The sequence below is a fragment of the Eretmochelys imbricata genome, chromosome 5 (assembly GCF_965152235.1).
Source record: "Eretmochelys imbricata isolate rEreImb1 chromosome 5, rEreImb1.hap1, whole genome shotgun sequence".
In the NCBI taxonomy this organism is placed as follows: Eukaryota; Metazoa; Chordata; order Testudines; family Cheloniidae; genus Eretmochelys; species Eretmochelys imbricata.
The window spans coordinates 13,569,304-13,593,291 of record NC_135576.1 but is presented as its reverse complement, the minus strand read 5'-3'; the positions used below and the strand labels follow the sequence as shown (position 1 = coordinate 13,593,291).

General features: G+C 42.6%; 1 protein-coding gene across 1 annotated transcript; it reads right to left on the bottom strand.

Moving 5' to 3' along the window:
* Window positions 1-36: 36 nt before the first annotated feature.
* LOC144264997 (elongation factor 2-like) lies at window positions 37-23,218 on the bottom strand. Its single transcript, XM_077817084.1, has 12 exons — window positions 23,051-23,218; window positions 19,581-19,795; window positions 18,101-18,282; window positions 17,487-17,624; window positions 14,646-14,698; window positions 13,649-13,830; window positions 8,630-8,735; window positions 7,922-8,035; window positions 6,545-6,683; window positions 3,935-4,130; window positions 3,394-3,652; window positions 37-150 (listed from the first exon to the last, which is right to left on the bottom strand). The coding sequence occupies exons 1-12, from the start codon at window positions 23,216-23,218 to the stop codon at window positions 37-39; spliced, it is 1,866 nt and encodes a 621-aa protein (XP_077673210.1).
* Between the last annotated feature and the right edge of the window lie 770 nt (window positions 23,219-23,988).

The following is a 23,988-nucleotide window of genomic DNA, read 5'->3' as shown; positions in this document are numbered from 1 at the left end:
TCTGTACATTGCAGATATAGACACAAAAGAAGCCTTTTATACCTTGATTGGAATGCAAGCATGATCTTCTTCCAGATCTTTAAGGCAAATTTCTAGATGCAACTCATCAGCTCCAGCAATGATATGCTCACCCGACTCTTCAATAATACACTAGAACATGAAATACTAGTTGTGTAAGAGTAAAAAAATATTTTCTTAAATTAATTTAAATCAGAACATTCCACAGGCATTTTCTATTAGATTATTCTGTGACTTATTTTTTTCCAAAATTGCTTAGTAATAGCTGTTATTGTGGAGATTAACCAAATATCATTACATTTATGAAGTGCCTTTCATCCCAATGACTTAACAATGAATCACCTGACTCACCAGTGAAATGTTGCAGGTGGTCTAACATCATACAGCAAAACTACACAATAGCTTACAATAGGAAGTGAAGAGCGCTCCATAACATTGGAACTGTATATGGAATTCAGACAGGCAGAAACTGCCCACGCTAATTTAGCCAGACACTAAGCTCTAGTCTACACTACAGGGTTAGGTCGAATTTAGCTGCATTAGGTCGATTTAAAAATGACTGCGTCCACACAACGAACCCCATTCCGTCGACCTAAAGGGTTCTTAAAATCGACTTTTGTACTCCTCCCCGACGAGGGGAGTAGTGCTAAAATTGACCTTTCTGGGTCAACTTCGGGGTAGTGTGGATGCAAATCAACGGTATTGGCCTCTGGGAGTTATCCCAGAGTGCTCCATTGTGACCGCTCTGGACAGCACTTTGAACTCCGATGCAGTAGCCAGACACACAGGAAAAGCCCCGGGACCTTTTGAATTTCATTTCCTGTTTGGTCAGCGTGGCGAAGTCAGCAGCACAGGTGACCATGCAGTCCCCCCAGAATTGTAGAGCATAGAATGTTTCTACACTCCTCCTATCATCTCCATCCCTGAGGTTATCACAGATTAGGAGGCAAAAAAACTGCACTCAGGATGACATGTTTTCTGAGCTCATGCAGTCCTCCCGCACTGATAGGGCGTAGCTTAATGCATGGAGGCATTCAGTGGCCGAGGCCAGGAAAGAATTAAGTGAGCACGAAGAGCGGAGGCAGGACGCGATGCTGAAGCTAATGGGGGAGCAAACGAACATGATGAAGTGTCTGTTGGGGGAGCAAACAGACATGATGAAGCAAGAAAGCCAAAAAGAGCACAGATCCTCGCTGCATCCACTGTATAACTGCCTACCCTCCTCCCCATGTTCCATAGCCTCCTCACCCCGACACCCAAGAACGTGGAGTGGGAGGCTACGGGCACCCAGCCACTCCACTCCAGAGGATGGCCCAAGCAACAGAAGACTGTCATTCAAACAGTTTGATTTTTAGTATGGCTACAATAAGCAATGTGGCCTTGTCCTTCCCTCCTCCTCCACCCACCTGGGCTACCTTGTCCGTTATCTCATTTTTAAAAAATTAATAAGAATGCATGGTTTCAAAACAATAGTTACTTTATTTCGAAGGGGGGAGGGTGGTTGGCTTACAGGGAATTAAAATCAACAAAGGGGGCGAGTTTGCATCAAGGAGAAACACACACAACTGTCACAGCAAAGCCTGGACAGTCATGAAACTGGTTTTCAAAGCCTCTCTGATGCGCAGCGCGCCTACCTGTGCTCTTCTAATCGGTGTCTGGCTGCTCAAAATCGGACGCCAGGCGGTTTGCTTCAACCTCCCACCCCGCCATAAACGTCCCCCCTCCTTACTCTCACAGATAGTATGGAGCACACAGCAAGCAGCAATAACAATGGGACTGTTGGTTGCGCTGAAGTCTGACCAACAACGCCAGCAAGCTTTTAAACATCCAAAGGCACATTCTACCACCATTCTGCACTTGCTCAGCCTATAGTTGAACTGCTCCTTACTACTGTCCAGGCTTAATGAGCCATGGGAGCAAGGGGTAGGCTGGGGTAGGTGCAACCATGTGGTGCTGCTAACTGGGAGAGCAGCCTGGGGCAGAAGCTTGCAGGAGAACAGAAGAGGAGAGTTGCAGCGGAAGCGGTGGAGCCATACACCATGCCCTGGAAGTTGCTAGGAACCGGGCAGGGAAGACGTTCCCAGAACCCTCGGCCAAGCTACATGTCCGAGAATGACTACCAGTCCTACTACACCGTCTGCTGCGGAGTTGCAGAAGAGCAGAGTTGCAGCAGAAGAAGTGGAGCCATACACCATGGATGAGGACAGCTAGCAGTCCTATTGCACCATCTGCTGCGAAGGCACCCAGGAGCTGCTGCTGTGTAGCAATCCCAGCTGCTGAAGATGCTTCTGTGTCGAATGCTTGGAGGTTCTGGTAGGGCAAGGTACCTCGGCCAAGGCAAAAGAGCAAGAGCCCTGGAGCTGTTATATGTGTCAACCACAGAAGTGTTATGGGGTGTTACAACGTCGACCGGACTGGAATGTACGGCTGTAAGACTTCTTCACCAGCAACAAAGGACAGGAATATGATGCACCTAAAATCTAAAAAGGCCCGCACATTTGCCAGAGTCACTACCCTTGATAACAGAACATCAATGATTGCATTGGCTACTTGGATCACAGCAGCCCCCACAGTAGACTTGCTCACAACAGAAGTGGTGACGGTAAGCTGAGCAGGCTCCATGCTTGCCGTGGTATGGCGTCTGCAGGGGTAACCCAGAAAAAAAGGAGCGAAACGATTGTCTGCTGTTGCTTTCATGGAGGGAGGGGCGACTGACGACATGTGCCCAAAACCCCCACGACAATGTTTTTGCCCCATCAGACATTGGGAGCTTAACCCAGAATTCCAATGGGCGGCGGAGACTGCGAGAACTGTGGGATAGCTACCCACAGTGCACCGCTCCGTACGTCAATGCTAGCCACGGTAGTGAGGACGCACTCCGCCGACTTAACGCGCTTAGTGTGGACATATGCAATTGACTGTATAAAATCGAATTCTAAAAATCGACTTCTATAAAATCGACCTAATTTCGTAGTGTAGACATACCCTAAGACTAATAACATCCCCACACTTGGAAAATCTGTAATGACAAGTAGTCAGGATCTCGGTTTTATAATCTCATCTGAAAAGCAACTGCCAACATCATGCTGGGACATTGTTTCAATGCTAAATCAGAGGGAAGAGTGCTGCCTAATGAATAACCAATACTACTCACTGCAAAACCTGGGTTTTCCTTAGAGACTTCCTATCCAATTTCTGACTAGGCCCATCCCTGCTTAGCTTGTTCAGTCTCATATGATTACAATGTAAGTGGTATGGCTGCAGATTCTAAATGTCAGATTATGAAAGCTATCGTGAATAAGTATCTTTTTGAGTAAAGTCTAGTCCCTCAGGAGTACTTCACTGAAAACCAGCAACTCTAAAACTAACACTCACCTGAACCATGGGATCAGACTTGGCCAGACGCTTTAGACCTTCAACTAGTTTTGGTAGATCAGCAGGGTTTTTTGCTTCAACAGCAACACGTACAACAGGACTAACACTAAATTTCATCACTCGCATGTTGTGTGCATGCTCAAAGGTGGTAATTGTACCCGTCTTCACCAAAAACTGGTCAACACCAACTAGACCAACAATGTTGCCACAAGGTACCTTCTCAATGGGCTCAACATAACGACCCATCATCAAAATGGTTCTATAAAGACAGAGGTTGGGTAACAATCCTTATATATCTGTTGAAACTATGCCTTTTTTTATCTTAGGAAGTTTCTGTAACTGCCTTTTATTTGCCTGCATTCCCTCTGGTACTCATTTTGTTACGTAAGCCAAAAAAAAAATCATACAAATCTGGTATTTTCATTGACAAAAGTAAACAATGCTCCTTTTATTAGGTTCCCAAAAATAGGCTTTGCAAGCATCTTGACTTTTTTTTTTTTTTGCATGCATTCTTCAACAGAAGCAAACTATTTCCATCTACCTTTGAACAGATTTTAGGAAGAGATCTTCCTTTTTGCCAGGTGTGTAGTTTGGTCCCATGATTCGAACTTTCTGTCCAGTGGAAACAATACCAGAGAAGACTCTTCCAAAGGCATAAAAACGTCCCTTATCAGATGTGGGGACCATTTTGGAGATACACATCATCAGAGGGCCCTTGGGATCACAGTTTTTGACACCTACAGTAAAACAATGCATTTCAATGAGTCTTCAAAAGCTGTTTAAAACTAGGCCTAACGCTTTACTGAGCATTTCCTTCCCCTTCCACTTTATAAGCCTTGTTTTTCATATGGTACCCATTATTGTGAATGCCTCCCATGCATCCGATGAAGTGAGCTGTAGCTCACGAAAGCTTACGCTCAAATAAATTTGTTAGTCTCTAAGGTGCACAAGTACGCCTTTTCATTTTGCGAATACAGACTAACACGGCTGCTACTCTGAAACCTCCCAAAATTAAATATGCCTAAAGTTATAATTAACAGCTCTTCTACTTTCCAGTCCAGAGGTCACAGGTCTGTGTTTGTGTGTGGCAGGTGTATAATGTGGTAGACTAGCTCAAAGGAGTGGGTTTTGGTTTCTGCTCTTTGGACACAGTGGTTTGTGGTCAACGTTATGTCTTCCAGGTGTGAGTTCCACAATTCGGCCAGTCATCAGTAAATCTCTGTCTCCTGCAAGCACAAGTTTTACTTTTCTGGTAGCAAGTTCCATTGCTCCAGTAGAACGCACGTGTTATGGAAAGCCAAGATCACAGAGTGAGGTGGTCCCTCATGTAACTTGGCCTACTTGGACGTAGATCTTGAAGAGGAGGGCAAAAACTTTGATTTTGACACACCAGGAACCAAAGCAGCATACTGTGCACAGAAGTGACATGTTGCCAGTGGACTGTACAGAGGAGACTGCTTGACATTAGTGACCAACTGATTTTTTTTTTAAGTGGTCACCTGTTTCAGACGTAGGTACAGAGAGTTTCAGAAATCAAGTCTGGAGGTCATGAATGCCTGTTCACTGTGGCTAAGTCCAGATCTGACAGGAGGCTGCGCTATCTTCTTGCCAAATCTAGATGGTTTTTGGATCCATATTTATTTGGGTTTCTAAAAGCAGTGAAATATCAGGTGGACACTGAAGCTGCAGACTGTCTTCATGACCTAAGGGAAGAAACCATCAATGAAGGGCAATATTATAGAGACGATGAGTTCTGGACAGTACTTCCTTCTCCCTACCAGCATCATTTCAGTCTTTCCCAGGTTCAGCCTCAGCCATTTGCTCTTTATCCAATTGCTGATCTCAGCTAAGCCTTTGGATAGCTGGTAGATGGCACCATTTGCCTCTGAGTTAATGGTAAGGCACAGTTTCCCTTAGTGGCTTCATGCAGATGTTGAACAAGATGCAGGTGATGATAGTTTAATATGGGACTCCACATAAGGAGTTTGGAAGTGGAGGAGCAGGTGCCCATCATGATTCTCCAGGTTTGGTCTGATACAAATAACCAAGACATTTCAGCATGATCCCACTGTGAGGGGGTAGTCTGCCCCATTAGGCATGCTGAGGCCTACAGATCAACCCATCCCCATCACATGTTGTGGCCTTTTAAGATTTTGGGAGGTCTGATATATACAAGGACCCTAGGAGATATTGGTAGAGAGAAAATGGTTCTGGGAATTAGTGTTGGGAGGACATGCCATTACCATTTCTTTAAGGGACCAGGAGCCTTGCAGAGTGGGTGGGACAAGGCTCTCCTCTCTCCCAGCCAACTGGAATGATCCTTAGGAAGAGGATCAGCATATATACTGCCTCATTCACAGCAGAAGGCCTGCCTGCTGAACCTGAGGACTAATTGGGGAAAAGGAGCAGCTGGGTAAGGCCGTACAGCTGGCCTAAGCTATAACCACAGCTCCAAGAGGGGCACTGGGGAATTCCTGCTTGGGAGAAACCATCTGAAGTACAAACCCAACTCCAGGAAAGAGCGCCTCCTGAATAGAGGCAAGAAAACCTATCAAGACTCTTATATGGAGCCAGAGTGTGCATGAATTCCAGCAACTAAAGAAGTGATTTAATAAATCAAAACTCCAAAAAGTGGGTATGTGCTCTGAACTAATCCAGCCTGGGTACTGACTGGAAGAGTCCGAGTGGGTGCTGTGAGCAGTGTACTTGCACAGCCCCCTAACACGTCATGTCTCGAGAGGGACAGCACGATTCCATCATCCTCCAAACTCATCCCACCCATGTATTCTCAGGGACTGAATTAAAGAGTACAGTTTCACACACAAGACCATCCAGCACATAAGGAGGTAAAGTGGATTGTGCAGCAGCATGAAAACACTGAATTATTATTACTGAACAATTGTATTGTGGTAGCACTTCGAGACCTCAACCAGTTTGGAGCCCCACTGTGTTAGGCACCATACAAACAGAGTAATGGAACAAATTAAATAAAGAAAAGGCCAGCACAATGTAATAACCAACTCTGAGCCAGATTTATGTGGCTTGTCAGCTAGTCAGTTTTATTCCATCCGATGTGTATAACAACGTATTTTTATCTTTGCTATGGGCATTGTGTAGTTAGAGTTGCAAAGTCAAAGAGCTCCCTCCTTACCCATAGCAGCTTCATCGTCAGGTGGCCCCTCATACAGAAGTTCACAACGATACTTCTGTGCCGTTACAGGGGAAGGCAGGTGCATGGTGATCATCTGAAGCAAGGCATCTCCAGCAGGCAGCCAGTGGCGCATCACAGCCTGAGAAACACAAATGCTGCATCCTCACTGAAACTTTATTTGAGGTGATAAACATAACAACTGACCCCAGAAATAACTAATGCCCTTCTACACACTAGCCAAAAACAGAGTTGGGGCAAAAACCAGGACAACTAATCAAAGCTCTCCTGGGACCATTTAAAAGTTCAAAAGACTTTAATCTAAGCAGTTATTCCACTCATTGCCTGTTTTTTTTCTTTTTTAATGAAAATAATTAACATTTGAATTATTCAAATGGAGCATTCTGAAAACTCACTTTTTTCAAGCTGGTGCACTACATTTCAGGAGGAAACTATGCTTCGGGCCACATTAAACTCTGAAGCTATGAATGGAAGCAGCAGTTTTAATGTTTATTGACAAACCATGAGCATAACTGTAACTTTTCTATGTGTAGTTTTGCCATCAAATTTAACTAATCAGTTGTGGAAAATTGTAGAAAGGAGACCCAATTACACCATTATTCATGACATTTCTAGGAGTTATTAATTCTGTGCTCTACAGTAATAGTAATTGCAGCTCTTTGTGACGGCTGGCTCTGCACAGCCACACTACCCGCCTGCCTTTCCCTCTTCCATGGAGTCTTATACCCTTAAGGATTCTGGGGTTTAGCAGAAGAACTGAGATAAAGCTTCTTACAGCCTCTGCTCTGAACACTAAGTGCTGCAGAACGGTACCTGTGAGGTCCCAATAGTCACTGCTTTTCTAGACATTTCTCAAAGCTCAATGGACAAGTTAGCACATCCCATATGTGGGAATGTGCAGAGGCAACTTTGAAAAAGTTATAGTTCTCAAGGCAACTGATGCAAAATATATATATGTTGCAGTAGCAGTTTTCTTCAGTTATTTATTTACCTGAATGTGCAATCTACGTTCTCTCCCTCTTAACCAATATGCCTTTGTTTGGTTGTACAGTATCAGACTCAAATCCTGTTCACATATCTCAAGGGCTCACACTTCTAGATAATTTATTGTGAATTGTGGCACTCTAGATACACAAGGTTGTCTTTGTTTGCCTCCTATGATTAGGTTGATAAATTTGAGATTTGCAACTGACAAGTAAGGTAGGTCCTTCTAAGACCCATAAAGTATTCTGGAGGGCTGTGCTGTGTAGCAAAAATAGAAGGGGACCAGCAGCAAATGTTGCAACTCCATTAATCCTGACTATTGGGTTAAAGGAAAAAAGTCAAACTGAATTATTGCATTAAATCTTTTTAAAATACCTTCAGAAGTGGTTTGCCTTCTTTGTCTCCATCTTTAGCATCCAGCTTGATGTTAAGTTTCTCTATCAACTTGGCTGTCTCTTCCTTGTTAAAGTTCATAATAGCATCAAAGATCTACAGAGGAAAGTGTGGTAAAAGATTTACCATTATACATCTTAAATCTGTTCCAACATATTGCTGTAAATAGTGGATCTGTAACATGCAGATTGAAAATGCCCTCACAGTCTCCAAATTTAGGTTTTTATTTAATAATTCTTTGTTCTGTATAAAAAACAAAATTCATGATTTCCAGCAAAGATCTGAAAGATGACAGTCACACCAAATGTATTTTCTAAACCTCCCAATGAAAGATAATTCCTAAACCTTTGATTTGGATAACACCAAAATAATTTCTTTTATATATTAAAACAAATTCACTGCACTAACAATTTTTTTTAAATGGAGAACAACAAGACCTGTGCCACATTCCATTCCTCTTTCAGACTTTGTGTTGCCTTCTTTCTCCTTCATGCTGTTGTATGTAGTTTACCTAGATCATAAATTCTGGAAGGCAGGGACTGCACACATGGTGTGTGCTGTACAAATAACCAGCTTATGGAGTCCAGGTTTGGTGAGTGAGCCTCTGTCTTTTTCTAGGCTGAATCCTACACTTATACCACCGAATGAAAATGCCAGTTGGGTCAGCTACAGATTAACTTTTTGTTTTACCTTAAAGATGGGATCCAGAATGAGCTGGCAGAACGTCCGTGGCAATTTCTTTCCATCTGGGCTGGTGGCTGATTTGCTGAATTTTCCGGTTGCTGGATCAAAATATCTAAATAAAAAGTTGAAGGAAGAGACGAATTAAGATTTATTTGGGCCTTGGGCACAAAGAACATTTGGGCCTCCCACACTCCGGGGGCCTAAGGGCACCAGAACTAGGTGGGCCAGGGTGGCCATGGCCTGCCGACTTTTTAACATGGCTGTAGTAGCCTTGGGCAACGCGCCCCGGGGAGTGAGGACACGGGCTGGGGGCTGCTTTCAAGCACCCCAGCCCCTGCCCAGGTAGGTGGAAGGTCTGGGGCTCCCCACAGCGGCCCGAGCTCCCTTGGTGGCTCTTACCACAGCCCAGCTCCAACTTCCGGCTGGGCCAATGGGTGGGGCCCCAGGGGGGAAGAAAAGGAGCAGGGGTAGAGCTACCATTCTGGCACCAGTGGTCCCACCCCCACTTTTACACAGGTGTGGTTAGATGTTCGGCTGCATGTGTGTGTTCTCCCTGTGTACTGCCCCAGCTCTGCACAGACATCCGGCAGAGTAGACCTTGAGCAAACAGCCCAATGACCACAAGATCCGTTAAGGTACGAAGGCACCAGGCCAGGTTTACTGTCAACAAAGCACGGTAATAGCACCTGGCAAACTTGACAAGAATACTAAGACATGCCTGTGACAATGGACACAGCTCAGCGAATGGTGGGACTTTCCATTCCCCCCTCGGCTGGACAAAAGTACTCCCTCTGAGATACATCTTTATACCCTGATACAAACAAGTTAGTACTGCCTCTGACATAGTTAGTTACTGCCTCCTGACATGGCTATTTATTACCCATCACCTTGTACATGTTGGTTCAATTAAAACATCTCTATTACATACAGTCATCCTAGCCTTATCCTTAAGAAGGGGCCAGTGTGTTCCTGTTATCTTTGGGGAATGTTTTTATACCATCCTTAATATTGGGATGTTCCGGTACCACCTAATATCGGAATATGTTTGCATAAGTACTCTATGCTTAGCATTTCTTAGAAATGTGTACTTCTGCATTATTAGCCCTGTTCTTGCCAAACTTTGTAAGCAGGTCTTGCCTCATACCAGGCCTCTAATACAAGGGCTTATGTCTCAGGCTCTCTTCCTACTACAACAGGTTCCAGTGCCCCTCTGGGGGGCCCCAGATAGCCCAGGGCCCTTGGGCGTTAATCCGCCACTGATTTAAGGTGCTTTACTCATCCGGTTTGAACTTTAGAGGAAAAGTATTCGAAGAGATGATAATCATCCATGGTTTGAAAACTTTTCAAGATTTCTACTGATCAATCACTTTGTGAGAACAAGACTGTGCTTCAGTGTGGAACACCTTGAATTATGTACAGGGCACTAAAATAGTAGGAAAAGGAGAGATTCCTACTTGGAACATTTCAGAGCTGTTACATTCATAGGGAGAAGAGTTAGTTGCTTTGGATAAAAGAAGTACAGGAAGCAAGTGTTTTTGTTTTGTAAGAGATACCCATGCACTGGGATTAGATTTGTGTTTTCAATCACCGAAATTGGTCTAGTGGCTTGAGCAAAGAATTGGGTGCCAGGAACTCCTGCATCTACCTAAAATACCTTTTGTTATCTTGGATAAATCACCTCAACTCTATGCTAAATATCCCCATAAACTTGCTTATCTCATGAATAGGACCTTACTAATTTCACGGTCAATTCTGGTCAATGTCACGGTCATACGATTTAAAAAATTGTAAATTTCATGATTTCAGCTTTTTAAATCTGAAATTTCAGGGTTTTGTAATTGTAGAGATCCTGACCCAAAAAGGAGTTGTGGGGGAGTCACAGTACTGTACACTTACTTCTGTGCTGCAGCTGGCGGAGGTGCTGCCTGCAGAGCTGGGCAGCTGGAGAGCAGCGTCTGCTGGCCAGGAGTCCAGCTCTGAAGGCAGAGTTGCCACCAGCAGCGGCGTAGAAGTGTAAGGATGGCCTGGTATGGTATTGCCACCCATACTTCTGCGCTGCTGCCTGCAGAGATGGACCTTCAGTCAGCAGCAGCTCCGAAGGCAGTGCAGAAGTAAGGGTGGCAATACTGCGACCCCCCTAAAATACACTTGAGACCCCCCTGCAACTCTCTTTTGGGTCAGGACCCCCAATTTGAGAAACCCTGGTCTCCCCAGTGAAATCTGTATAGTACAGGGTAAAAACATAAAAGACTAGATTTCACGGTCCATGATGTGTTTTCCATGGCTGTGAAATTTGGTATAGCCCTAGTCATGGAGTAATATTAGATTTTATTTAACATCTGTAAAGGACTTCGAACTTCCGTAGTGCCTTTAATCTGAAAATTTCTTTCTAAGCATTAATACATCTTCTAATAATTAGCCTGTAACTTTCAAACAATGCAGTTATAATTCATCTGTGCATAATTATTCCTCCTGCTATAAGGCATGGTCCAAATGTAACCCCAGAACTTGATATTACTGAAGTCAGCCATTTTGTGTGTCCAGCGACTTCTAGCTGAAAACCAAACACCACATAGCTAGAAATAATTTTAGGGCTCTGAGAGGCAAGGCCAAACAGCTTCATGATTGCAGTTTTGCTAATCAGAATCGGAGGATGGGACAGAAAGGTAACATATCATGAAAATGAAAAGAATGGTTGGACAGCCAACGTTGGTTTTAAGTGCTCCTGACATATAAATTTTATTGTTGTTATAACTAGAAATACCAGAAATGCTTTAATAAGAAATAATGAGTAGTTTGCTAAAATTAAGAAAATTGGTGACCCACTAGGGGTTAGTATGCTGACCCACTAGGAATCACTATGAGTTATGCTTTGTTTAAGCTAGCTATAAAAAAATTAAGCAAAAGAATATGCTTTGGAACAGTCCAAAGAAGCTTTTCTTCGGGCAAAGAGTTGACACCTAAACTCCCCAACAGCTGGACAAAAGGAGGCCCCCCGGAAGCCTAGCTGTTGATCATGTGAAACCATTTCAAACATTGGTTTCAGAGTAACAGCCGTGTTAGTCTGTATTCGCAAAAAGAAAAGTAGTACTTGTGGCACCTTAGAGACTAACCAATTTATTTGAGCATAAGCTTTCGCGAGCTACAGCTCACTTCATCGGATGCATACTGTGGAAAGTACAGAAGATCTTTTTATACACACAAACCATGAAAAAATGGGTGTTTACCACTACAAAAGGTTTTCTCTCCCCCCACCCCACTCTCCTGCTGGTAATAGCTTATCTAAAGTGATCACTCTCCTTACAATATGTATGATAATCAAGCTGGGCCATTTCCAGCACAAATCCAGGTTTTCTCCCCACCCCCCCAATTTCAAACATTGGGTAACTATAATATTTGGGATACTCTGAACCTACCACTACAGCATATATGTGTGTGTGTTTAAGACCTGAGAAAAAAGCACTCTGGTTTGTACCAATCATTTAGCAGACGGAGGAACTGTGTCCCCATTGATTTATTCCTGACACTGCCTGGAGAGAAACATTTAAGTTACCACTGCTTTGGGTTCCGAAAACCCTGGGTAACACAAAGCCCTCTGAATTCAGTAGAAAGACTGCAACTGATTTCAGTGGGCTTTGGATTAGGCCTATAATCTAACTTGCTGCACATTCAGTTTATCCACACAGTGTAATAAAAGCAAACTCCATCCTAAAGTTTTGGCAACAATCCAGTCTCTCTCTCTCTCTCTCTCCCACCCCACCATGCCATCAGAATCCCCCTCTGGAATATATTTGTATCACATACGTGTAGTATTCCTAATAGTTTTATATATACACACACACATGCACACAGACATATTGTTGAGCCATACATGTTAACTATGTCTAGTTCTTCAGGCTGCTCATTAACATTTTTTTTTGTAAAGGCATAAGCTACTTCTCCACAAACTGTCTGGATTAAATATGTATACTGGAACAGGGTGCCTTGCCCAGGGGCAGGAGAGCCTGGGGCTAAGCCAGCCCTGATTACAAGATGAGCCCCACCTAAGAGAAATCAAGGGACTTCTATATAAAGTGCAGCAGGCAACTGCTGGGGATGGTGGATGAGAGAGCAACTGAGACTGCTAGAGGCAGGAAGCCTGATACTAAGCCAAGGAAGTTCAGGAGAAAGCTTTCAAGGCAAGGAGAGATCCTGCCCAAGAAGCAGGGGACAGATAGCAAAGGCCTACCTAGAATGACCTGCGGAGAAGGACAGACTCCAGGCAAGAGGTAATGGGAAGCAGACAGAATCCTCAGGAAGGATGGGGCTGTGCCTAGCTGAAACTGGGGTCAACACGGTGAGAGTCTGTGTTCTGTTTTCAAATACACTGCGGTATTTTGGACTACTGAGAGAGAGACTGAACTGGGGTTGGGGCCTGGAGGGCCAGTGAGTACTCTGTGGAGTAAATAAATGGGACCCCTTGTGGGACTGGTTGAACTACTCTGAACTATAAGTAGGGGTCCACTTAAATTGTGGAGTAATCACACATTTTTGCAAGTTGGTCATGGCATAAATAGCAAATTTCATGGATACGTTCATACCATGCTACCCTTGCTTCTGGGCTGCTGCTGGTGGCAGTGCTGCCTTCAGAGTTGGACACCCAGCCAGCAGCTGCTGCTCTCCGGCCACCCAGCTCTGAAGGCAGTGCAGAAGTAAGGGTGGCAATACCGCAACCCCCTGACAATAGGCTTGTGACCCCCTTTTGGTCAGGAGCCCCAGTTTGAGAAATGCTGTATACTTTTGTATACTTTTACAGTATAGGGTAAAAGTACCCAAAAGATCAGATTTCATGGTTCATGACACATTTTTCATGACCGCGAATTTGATAAGGTCCTAACTATGAGTTCTTAAAGGGCCCTAAAGGGGTGGCGGGGGGGACTAAGCCACTGTGCTAAATATATACACTTTATTAAGCTATTCCTGAACAGCCTATCGCTGTGGTATCTAAGCATGTGCCTATGTATACATGTGTATTTCATCACTCACTTTTCTCCCCAAAGCTTTTTCATCATATCTTCTACTTTCTTTGAATGTTCGGCTGGAGGGAGTTGTGCTTTTTCACCTTTGGCATCAAATTTGGCCACATACATCTCAGCAAACTGCTTCAAAGTAAATGCCCAGCCATGTAAACCAGAGCGAAACCCAACAGTACCAATAAGGGGATCAATCTAAAAACACAATGATAGTTAATGCCTGGGACAAGACACTTTGCTTTCAGTGGGATGTAGCATGTGACTGAGGCTCCCAAAATATTCCGCAATCTTGACAAGACTGGTCTTGTCGGATCTTACTTTGAAGCAAGAGTTCTATTTTGTCCCATTTTGCTAATCCAATTACACCCAAAGAGTTTTGATTATATTTTACAAAGATATCTACAGCAAAAAGTTTGATTAAAGCCTTCCAAATATTTCCATGAATTTCTGTGAATATTTGATATTGAATTACCTCTGGAAGTTGAAACCTGGGTGCCTAAACTTAGGCAAAGTGGTCTGATTTTTAGTGGCTGGGTATCTGCAGCTCCACTGAACCCCAATGTGGAAGAGCCTAGGATACAATCCTAGCTAATAAGCCCTCGTTCTAACCTCCAGACCATGATGTAGTAGGTTGCGACAGAGGCCATTTGGTGGTTTAGTACTCTTTGCAGCAGCTCTTGTCAGGCCTGACATACTTACTACACCTAACACACTGTTACCTTTTAGATACAGATTATGATGTTGTGTAAGATATCAGTGCAAAACTAATAACTCACTGATCATTAACATTCTTGCATGATATAGGTACCAGGTGCATAGAAAGTTATGAATATATGTTAGAGTTATGTGCTTGGCAAGCAGTGCATAAGCCCAGTCTGCCCTAATGGAACAGTGTATTTGTTTGTCTGAGCAGCCTGGCCATCAGACAGAGCCAATGAAGGTGCATTTATTCGAAAGGTAAACAAAACCATCAAGCTAACAAGGGGAGGAGGTAATGACTCAATTATCACCAGTTGGGGAGGAATCAGCATGAAGTCTTCACCAGACAACATGGCGTCCCTTCCTAGAAGGAGAAAAGGATCTTTATCTGAGAATACATTTCAATGATTTACTGGACTATAGAGACAGGAAGTCTAAATATCAAATGATAAGTAATTTAATCAACTGACTATATACAGACGTTCCCCGACTTACGCAAGTGTTCCGTTCCGGAATGCGCTGCGTAACTCGAATATTTCATAAGTCGGAAACGTATCTCTGACCATTAAGCAAAAAAACCCCAACAACCCTCCTATTTCTAGCTTACGGAACTTTTTCCATAAATGCGGATTTGCGTAAGTCGGGTTAGCGTAACCCGGGGAACGTCTGTACAATATTGCTGTATTATAATAAGTGTCTCAAGGAAGGTCTCTTATTAATCACCAAGGTGTCATTAACTTTCATATAATTGTGAAATGTAAGTATTAACACTGCATGGAGGAGTTATGAATACTCATTATGGTTTAAAGTTTTGACAAAAACAGGTTTTCTCCCAGACAGGTGGGAAGGCAGCTATCTACCTGTCACTGCTGAAATTAAGCAAGGTGTGACCAAATATAATGAAAGCCTCATTTACGTACAAATAAGCAGGGGGATGGGAACTCCACAGTTAGGGAAGAACAATATGAGGTTATCCTGAGTCTGGAGACAAAACAGTGAGTTGGGGAAGCTATAAAGGGAGAAGAAGACGCCATCTTGGCTTCCATCACTGCACAGATACAAAGGGACAGAGCTCTTTCAATCTCAGAAAGATAGGTCCTTCAACCAAGGGGTTGAAGACTCTGGGAACTGAATATAGGTGAGAAAGCTACTTAGGCAAAGACCTTTTACTGAGAAAGACAAGGGGAACTAGCACCTTGTACTTCTGTGGAAGGTCTTGACTGAAAGTCAGCCGTGGCTGGAAAGAAAAAAAAAAAGTAAGAAATCTACCTGGAACTAAGGCTATAGCTTGTTGATTTAAGTCTTAGCCACTAGAAAGCATATTTTACTTTTCTTTGCTTGTAACCATTTTGATTTTATCCCTTATATTTGAATTCAACACCTCCATTTTGATTAAATAAACTTGTTTGACCTTTTAGTCTAAAATCTAAATCAACCCCTTACTGTATTTGACTTGATGTGATTATTAACTCCAGTTACAGCAACAAGCTGCTATGCTTTTGACTCTTTAAAGGAGCAATGAACCTTATTATGCCTCCAAATATTCCAGGAGGGGGCTGGACATTTCAGGGCACACACTTTTGGGGAAATTAGGGCCTGGGGATGTGTTGGGGTCACCCTGCAAGTAGTAACCCAGGCTGGTGGAGACCACGGTGCGGCTGTTGTGTTGTAGGCAGACTGGTGGGAGCAGAGTACTGTACAAGGGCTGCAGAGCACACAGATATTCAGGGAACTGCATATTTGCTGGCTGTTGGTGTGCAAGCTGTGAACCATAGCAGCAGAGCATTTAAGGCACCTACAGTTACAGGGCAGAAGAAGATCCTATTCTTATTGGTCTGAACCCCAAAATGTGACATGGGTATTGTCAGTTTTATCAGTTAGCTGCAAGACAAGTTAGTTCTTTGAGGTAACAATTTTCAAAGTTGGTGACTTCTAAAATTAAATATGGATTTAGAAGCTAAACTTTAGGAATCCAGGTCTGAAATGTGTGGCCATAAAGAACTAGCTTGTCTCAGAGCTAATGTATGAAACTGATTACACAATACTTACTACAGCATGATCTAGTGATTAGAACACAGGACTAATAGTCAGGATTATATTTTAAACTCTTCCATACTGACTGTAACCTTGGGCAAGTCGCATCATTTCTCCATGACTGTTCCTAAGTGCAAAATGGGAATAATACTCATACATCTATGTCAAGCACCAGATAGAACAGCTTTCATTCAAGGCTATGTATAACATATTATTACAGGGTCAATGATTTTAGCTCCCAATAGCCTAATTAGGTCGATCAGAGGACAGCAAATCCAGTTTGTGTGCCACAAAAATGTTATAAACTTCTACTACCAGATGCCATCTGATGATTTTGAAGGGCTTCACATACAATTGTTGAAGGAGCCTCACAGGATCACTGTGAGGTAGTGAAATATTGTTATCCTCATATGGGGAAACAGAAGCACAGCAAAGGAAGTGACTTGCACAGCGTCATAAATGAGTTAAATAGCAAAATCAACAAAAGAATCCAAATCTCCTAACTCCTGGTCCTTGGTGTGAATCCCAAGGCTATGCCTATGTCTACACCTTATTCTTCTCTCAAAGGCAGAAGAAATGCTGACCCTGAAATGCTTTAAAATTCACAATATTTTAATGTCAAAACATGCATTTAGGAGTATCTACATTTCTCTCCTCTTCTTCAAGCTGTCTTCCCTCCTGTTGCTCCATCTATTCCCCACTATCTCTCTGACGCCCTCCTGCTACCTTTTCTCCCCCTTCAGCTCCTGATTTCTAGTTGCTTCCTTTCTCAACTGGTTGCCCTCTCTCATATATTTCCTGTTCTGCATGAGGATGAAACAATACAGGTGGCAGGGGGCTGACCAGAAGTACCTTCAGGTGGTAGGCCAGAGGATCTTGAGTTCAGGAAACTGCCAGCTTCCACTGTAGAAATATTTTAATTCATTCTCCTATACAAAATCTACAAACATGTTTGCGACAGGATCCTGGTAAGGAAGTGTGAACTACCACAGAAGCTTCTGGATATATTTATTCTTGGTACCATTTAAAGCAAAAACTTGAGTTTTCTTTACCATAATATTACCCATCGGTCCAGTTTCACCTTCTCCATAGGTGGACATTGACACTTTCCACAATACGCTGGAAGGTCTGATAAAGTTCCTCTGGTTCTAGCTGTAACTCCAACAGAGCACAATCCATCTTGTTCATCATCAGTACTGGCTTGATGCGCTCAGCAACTGCTTGACACAGAACAGTTTCTGTTTGAACACACACCCCTAAGAGGAAAAAAAGTCAATGGTTCAGATTTTTCAGTCTGCTAAGGCCACTTTATGCTATATAAACTGGCCAGAGAATCCCAGCACAGAAATTCCTTGTGTAGCCTCAGTACTTTGTGCAATTGGCAGGGACAGACTGCAGCTATTATTCCAGTCTATAAACTGGGATAGCAACTGTAAAAGGCTGGGGGGAGAAATGGGGAGTTTGAGCAGCAGCCTTGCATTCTGATGCTGGGTTGGAGGATGGATTTCACTTCCCCAGCCACTCTACACTTCACCCACAGAGCCTGAATGGTCAGATTCATCCCTCGTGGTGTGAACAGGAGAACATGCTAGGGACTAACACCCACCATCAATTCACTTTCAGTCTAGTTCCAAACTGAATCTAAACCTTCAAAGCAAGAAGGCCTGTGCATTAAGTCACCCACCAGGCTTTTTAATGATGTTGCAAAATCTTTTAATTAAAGCACATTCACCTGAAACACAGTCAACAACTACAAGGGCACCATCAGTGACACGAAGAGCTGCTGTAACTTCAGAGGAGAAATCTACATGTCCAGGAGAGTCGATTAAATTAATAAGAAAACCCGAACCATCTTTGTACTCTTTGATAAAGGCCAAGTCATTGTCCGAGAGCTCATAGTACAGAGAGATTGCCCTACAAGAGAGAACATTTTATTTCAGTAATTTAAAATGTATATTATGGAGTCTCCTGTAGCTCCTCTGTAAAAAACACAGTCATCATGATGTACATAAACTAAAGGAAAATGAAAGAGGAACTACTCAACACTATTTTTGGGCTCATAAAATTCTTGGGATACAACATTTTGCTCTGGCTGTAAGGAATTTCTGTTTTGATTCAAGACCAACACAGCAGGATAGTTGTCATGCTATAACACTGTAGTCCTGGCCCAAATCACTTGCTCTACAAACTTATTTTCAACTGGTTGACACCGTTGCACGGAGTCATATGTCACATGTCAAGATGCTATTCTCAATCATCACAAATGGCCAGATTCTGCCACTTCTGGTCAATGAGTCGTATTTTACTCTGCTGCAAGTAATCCTGTTAAGATCAAAGGAACTACTCAGAATAAGGTACTGCTCATTATGAGTAAAACTGTCAGAATCTGGCCCAGAGCAAGTAGGAGAGACCACTACATGCTGTTTATAAGATGAACCCTGATATCGTCCATTTTACAAAAGTATTTGTTACAAAAATAACTCTAATATAATTAGCACTACCTACGTTATCTGCAAACTAAAATAATTTAAAAACATTCATATTAGATTCTTAAAACTAAAAGCCATCAAAGTATTTCAATTTAAGTTCTACGTGCACAAGTGAAGAAAAATGGCAAATTTAATACTAAAAAAGAATGAAGTGTCAATTAGTGGGTTTCATTTTAAATGTGTGCTGTTTCAAGTAACAAACAGAAAATATTATATTAGGAGAAGAGTGCAAACGTAAGAATCCACTTGATGATTTAGCACTTTAAAAAATAAAGATCACAACATCTGTATGGAGGATATAATATGTATTCTCAATTCAAAAAGCATAGCTGCAGGACATATTGGCTCAAAAGAAACAAGTGGAACAGCAAATAATTAACAAAGAAGATATCCCCAACTACCCTGTAAATTAAAGGTCCTAGCATTGACGTAGCAATGCTTTGATAGTACTATATTCATTTTATTAATTCAACTGACTAACATTTGTATCTTCTGTAGGTAAGGAATTCTGAAAATAATCGCTACTATGCTTTCAGCAAAGTATGGTGATACAGTCAACAGATAGCATGGCCTATTAACATTAATTTTATTAACAATAACATTAATCCATATATGAATATTCTCATAAAAAATCTGAGTGTGTGTGGGGTTGTGAGGAGGCAGTTTTACAGTGTTGCATTACAAGATTCAGACAAAGGTTAAAAATAACTTTATGGTACTTACGTAGACTTGATTGTGATACATCTTTCTTGTTCATCTTTCTGCGTGTCTGTGAATCGTGTTTCACTAGCTTTGGCTGAAGCAATGATACCTGCTTTAGATACCAAAGAGTCTGTCAGTGTCGATTTGCCATGATCAACATGAGCAATCACAGACATGTTCCTGATATTGGACTTTTTGTCCATGATCGCTCGGATCTGGTCTACAGTGAAATTCACCTGAGGCGGGGAAAGAACCAGTGTTATAGAAGGATAGTACTGTATTTTATACTTCAATGACATCTGAAACAAATTACATACACACTTCCCCTCACAAAAACTGCCTATTTTGTATTATTGTTAATTGTGACATTTTAAATCATCACCATTAGGCTTCAGAGCTCAAATACAAGAGAGCTGAATGGAGTAGTTCCTAACTCTCTGAGCTACTGTTACAGATATCACAGCATTGAGATATACTCAGTTCACATTTTGCAGATAGTTTTTGTAACTATAAAGGCTAGAAACTTAATTTTAAAAATTACTTTGATTTCACAACACAAATTGGCAACTTCTTAAAAAAATGTATCAACTTGCTGAGGCAGCATAAGCTGGCCCAATGAGACCCCTTCCTATTTCTCACAAGTCAGGAGATACAGAGTTAAGGTGGAACACGTGTGTGGCTATAGATAACTAACAAACAAAAGTATTATGAGATGTGCTCTTACTAATTAAACCCTTTCCTTCTATATTTGTAAATACCCTTACTTGCATGTCATAGGAATCTAGGCCAGGCCTACACTAAGCTACTTTATTAATTTATGTAAATATTGTATCTTTATTTCCTTGAACTTTGTCATTTATTTTGTCCAGAACATACCTGGTTTGCCACTTCCCCCCCAATACAATGCTTATATAAGTAGAAAGTTATTTCTACACATATACATACAAACAATGTACAGTATACTCCCATTTATCCAAAGGGCCTGGGGGACATCCAAAGCTTTTGGATAACTGGGCATTCAGATAAGCAGAAGTTCTATGACTAACATGGGGATGCACATGGATTCAGATAACCAGGATTTTCGGACAAAGGGAATTTGGATACCTACAATGATACTATATTTGTTTTGATTATTTATCTTTTGAAATAAGGGTCAGAGTCACATTACCTGTTTAGGCCATGTCTACACTACTGAACTTACAGCAGCACAGCTCTCCTGTCTACATAATAAAACCACCTAAACAAGAGCTATGTTGGCAGAAGCACTGTGCACACAAGTGCTTATGCTGGCAAAACTTATGTTGCTTGGGGGGGGGGAGTTTTTTCACACCCCTGAATGACACAAGTTTTGCCAACATAAGTGGTAGTGTAGACATGGCCTTAAATTTTCTGTATTCTTTGCTTTAACACAGTTGCTTTCCATGCAGCTGTTTAGTTTTTCATTATTAGTTGTCAGCTTGAATAAAAGTAATTCCAGTTCACACACTTCTTTCACAGGACTGGGTGTTCTCTAAAAGGTGTTAAAGCTGTTCCTATAATTTGAGTTACACTGATATCAGTGAGAAGATTTGTACATTGCAGATTTGAAATGCCATGTATTTCTAACATCACTATTTATATTACAGTAGCAACCTAAGGCCCAACCAGGAAGGGGGCTTTGTATTAAGTGTTGTAAAAACATATAGGAAGATACAGTCCCTATCCCAAAGAGATCTGAAAAGACGAAAAACAGATGTAGGACAAGCTCTTCAGGGCAGGGACTGTCTTTGTTATATATTTGTACAATGCCAAGCACAATTGAGCCCCAGTCCCTTACTGGGGCCTCAGATGCTACTGCCATGCTAATAATTAATAACGGCACAAGAAAGGCACAGTGACCCAGTTCATCCCACACACATGGAATGTCAGTTCTAAGGGTTTGTCTGCTTTTTCATTTTTAATATTTATATTACTATTGCTTTTGGGGGAGTGGTTGAAGGGGTAAAGAAGGGGGTACGTAAACAGAGGGAAAAGAGGAGAGTGGTAGATGGGAAAGGAGATAAACACAACAGCAGAAGAGTGAAGTTAGGCAGGGTCAGGGTGGGATGAAGGGGACCAACAACCAATGGAAGTCAGGGGAAAAAATTCCAGGGGAGTTGCTAGTGTAGTTCCACTGAGTCACTGAGTGGAGAAGCAGGCTCCCAGATGTCAAGCTTCAGAGTTGAGTGAATATTGGTGTCAGAAGACCTGGGAGGCTCCTCCTGGCTTCTGTCTCCCATGGGGAGGAGAGGCCACTGGCCCAATAACCAGGGCAGATCCCTCTGTTTCAAGTGTGTATGTCCATAGAAGGTGGAACATAAGAGAAGTGGAAAGCCCTGACTTAAACTCTGTGGCCTTGGCTGTGGTTGGCGCTAGCTACTTTAGGAAAGGAGCCCCAAGGGTCTGGAGATTTCCATAGTTTGTCCATTACAAGCTTTCTCACTACTGCTCAATATGTGGAGAGAGTAAGAGGGAGGCTGCTGGTCATGCTTCCCTGGGCAGACCCCTCTAAGTCCTTCTAAAACTTACAGTGAAGACTAGCTTCTCATAAGCCGAAGAATACATTACTATGTTTCTATGTATCATTGCAATCAGTGATAGTAATGCATTTATGGTAATATAATCACAACTGATTACATTCTCATTTTCTTAAAATTGGCCTAGGAAGGATTTTACAAAACAAAGAAGTTAAAATTGTGCCTTTTTTGCTTACAATGTATAAAGGTAGCCTGCAGCAGGGTTACACTGGCAAAATCAACAAAACTGGAGTGAATCTGGCCCTAAACTTCAGCTATATAAGTCAAACCAACAAAGTTAGATATACAAGACAGGAATCCGATGAAGTGAGCTGTAGCTCACGAAAGCTTATGCTCAAATAAATTGATTAGTCTCTAAAGTGCCACAAGTACTCCTTTTCTTTTTGCAAAGACGGGAAGAGGGACTTATAAATCAGCAGCATAAAGACAAAAGTAGAAATTACAAAAGCAGATGAGAATATCCAGGAATAAAGTTTAGAGAGAGAAGAGAAAGGAGTAGAAGACAGAACCACCCTGTAGGGTTCCCATAGAGAGCTTTCTCAGGACAATCTACATAATGGTTTGCAGTCAATTTAAGTTATGACATGTCTAGATGGTTTAGGAGTCAAACATTACTTTCCACTATCTCCAGAGGATCAAAGAATTCTGGAATTAAATGTTTATTTCCAAATATGCCCAACTGTTATAAATTACATCTTTAAAAAGAGACTTAACATACAACTACGAACATCCCTTATAAGCTTCTATAAATGTTCGGGATATGAAAGAGGCAGAGGCACCAACTTCCCCAGTTCCCAGGGGGTGCTTGACCCCCCACTCTGCCCCAGGCCCTGCCCTCACTCCACCCCTTCCCCCATCCTGACCGTCTCTTCCCGCCCCACCCCATTCCACCCACTCCCCCTGCCTCGTCCTATCCCCGCCCCTCCGCCCCAGCACCTCCCACTCCATAAAGTCTTCCTGTTTCTTCAGTTCAATTTCAGGATGAACTGCGGGGTTCGGCACCGGTGCTGCCTCTTTAGCAAAATAAGTGTAAATGGGTCTTCTCTTCTGAACATGAGCTGGAGCACCCATAGGCAATTCAGGTTTCTTGGCGTCTGTGGGCATTTTGTAAAAGAACATGGCTGTTTTGTCCAGGCTCCCGATTTTAAAGTTGCAGTTGGAAAAAATACATGGCTTTGAACACATTGAGGAGTTGGCGGATGTGATTGCAGAGCCATTGGCCATTAACTTTGAAAACTCACGGCAATCGGGGGAAGTCCCGGACAACTGGAAAAAGGCTAATATAGTGCCCATCTTTAAAAAAGGGAAGAAGGAGGATCCTGGGAACTACAGGCCAGTCAGCCTCACCTCAGTCCCTGGAAAAATCATGGAGCAGGTCCTCAAGGAATCGATTCTGAAGCACTTAGAGGAGAGGAAAGCGATCAGGAACAATCAGCATGGATTCATCAAGGGCAAGTCATGCCTGACTAATCTAATTGCCTTCTATGAGGAGATAACTGGTTCTGTGGATGAAGGGAAAGCAGTGGACGTTTTGTTCCTTGACTTTAGCAAAGCTTTAGACACTGTCTCCCACAGTACTCTTGCCAGCAAGTTAAAGAAGTATGGGCCGGATGAATGGACTATAAGGTGGATAGAAAGCTGGCTAGATTGTCGGGCTCAACGGGTAGTGATAAATGGCTCCATGTCTAGTTGGCAGCTGGTATCAAGTGGAGTACCCCAAGGGTCAGTCCTGGGGCCGGTTTTGTTCAATATCTTCATAAATGATCTGGAGGATGGTGTGAATTGCACCCTCAGCAAGTTTGCAGATGACACTAAACTGGGAGGAGAGGTAGATACGCTGGAGGGTAGGGATAGGATACAGAGGGACCTAGAAA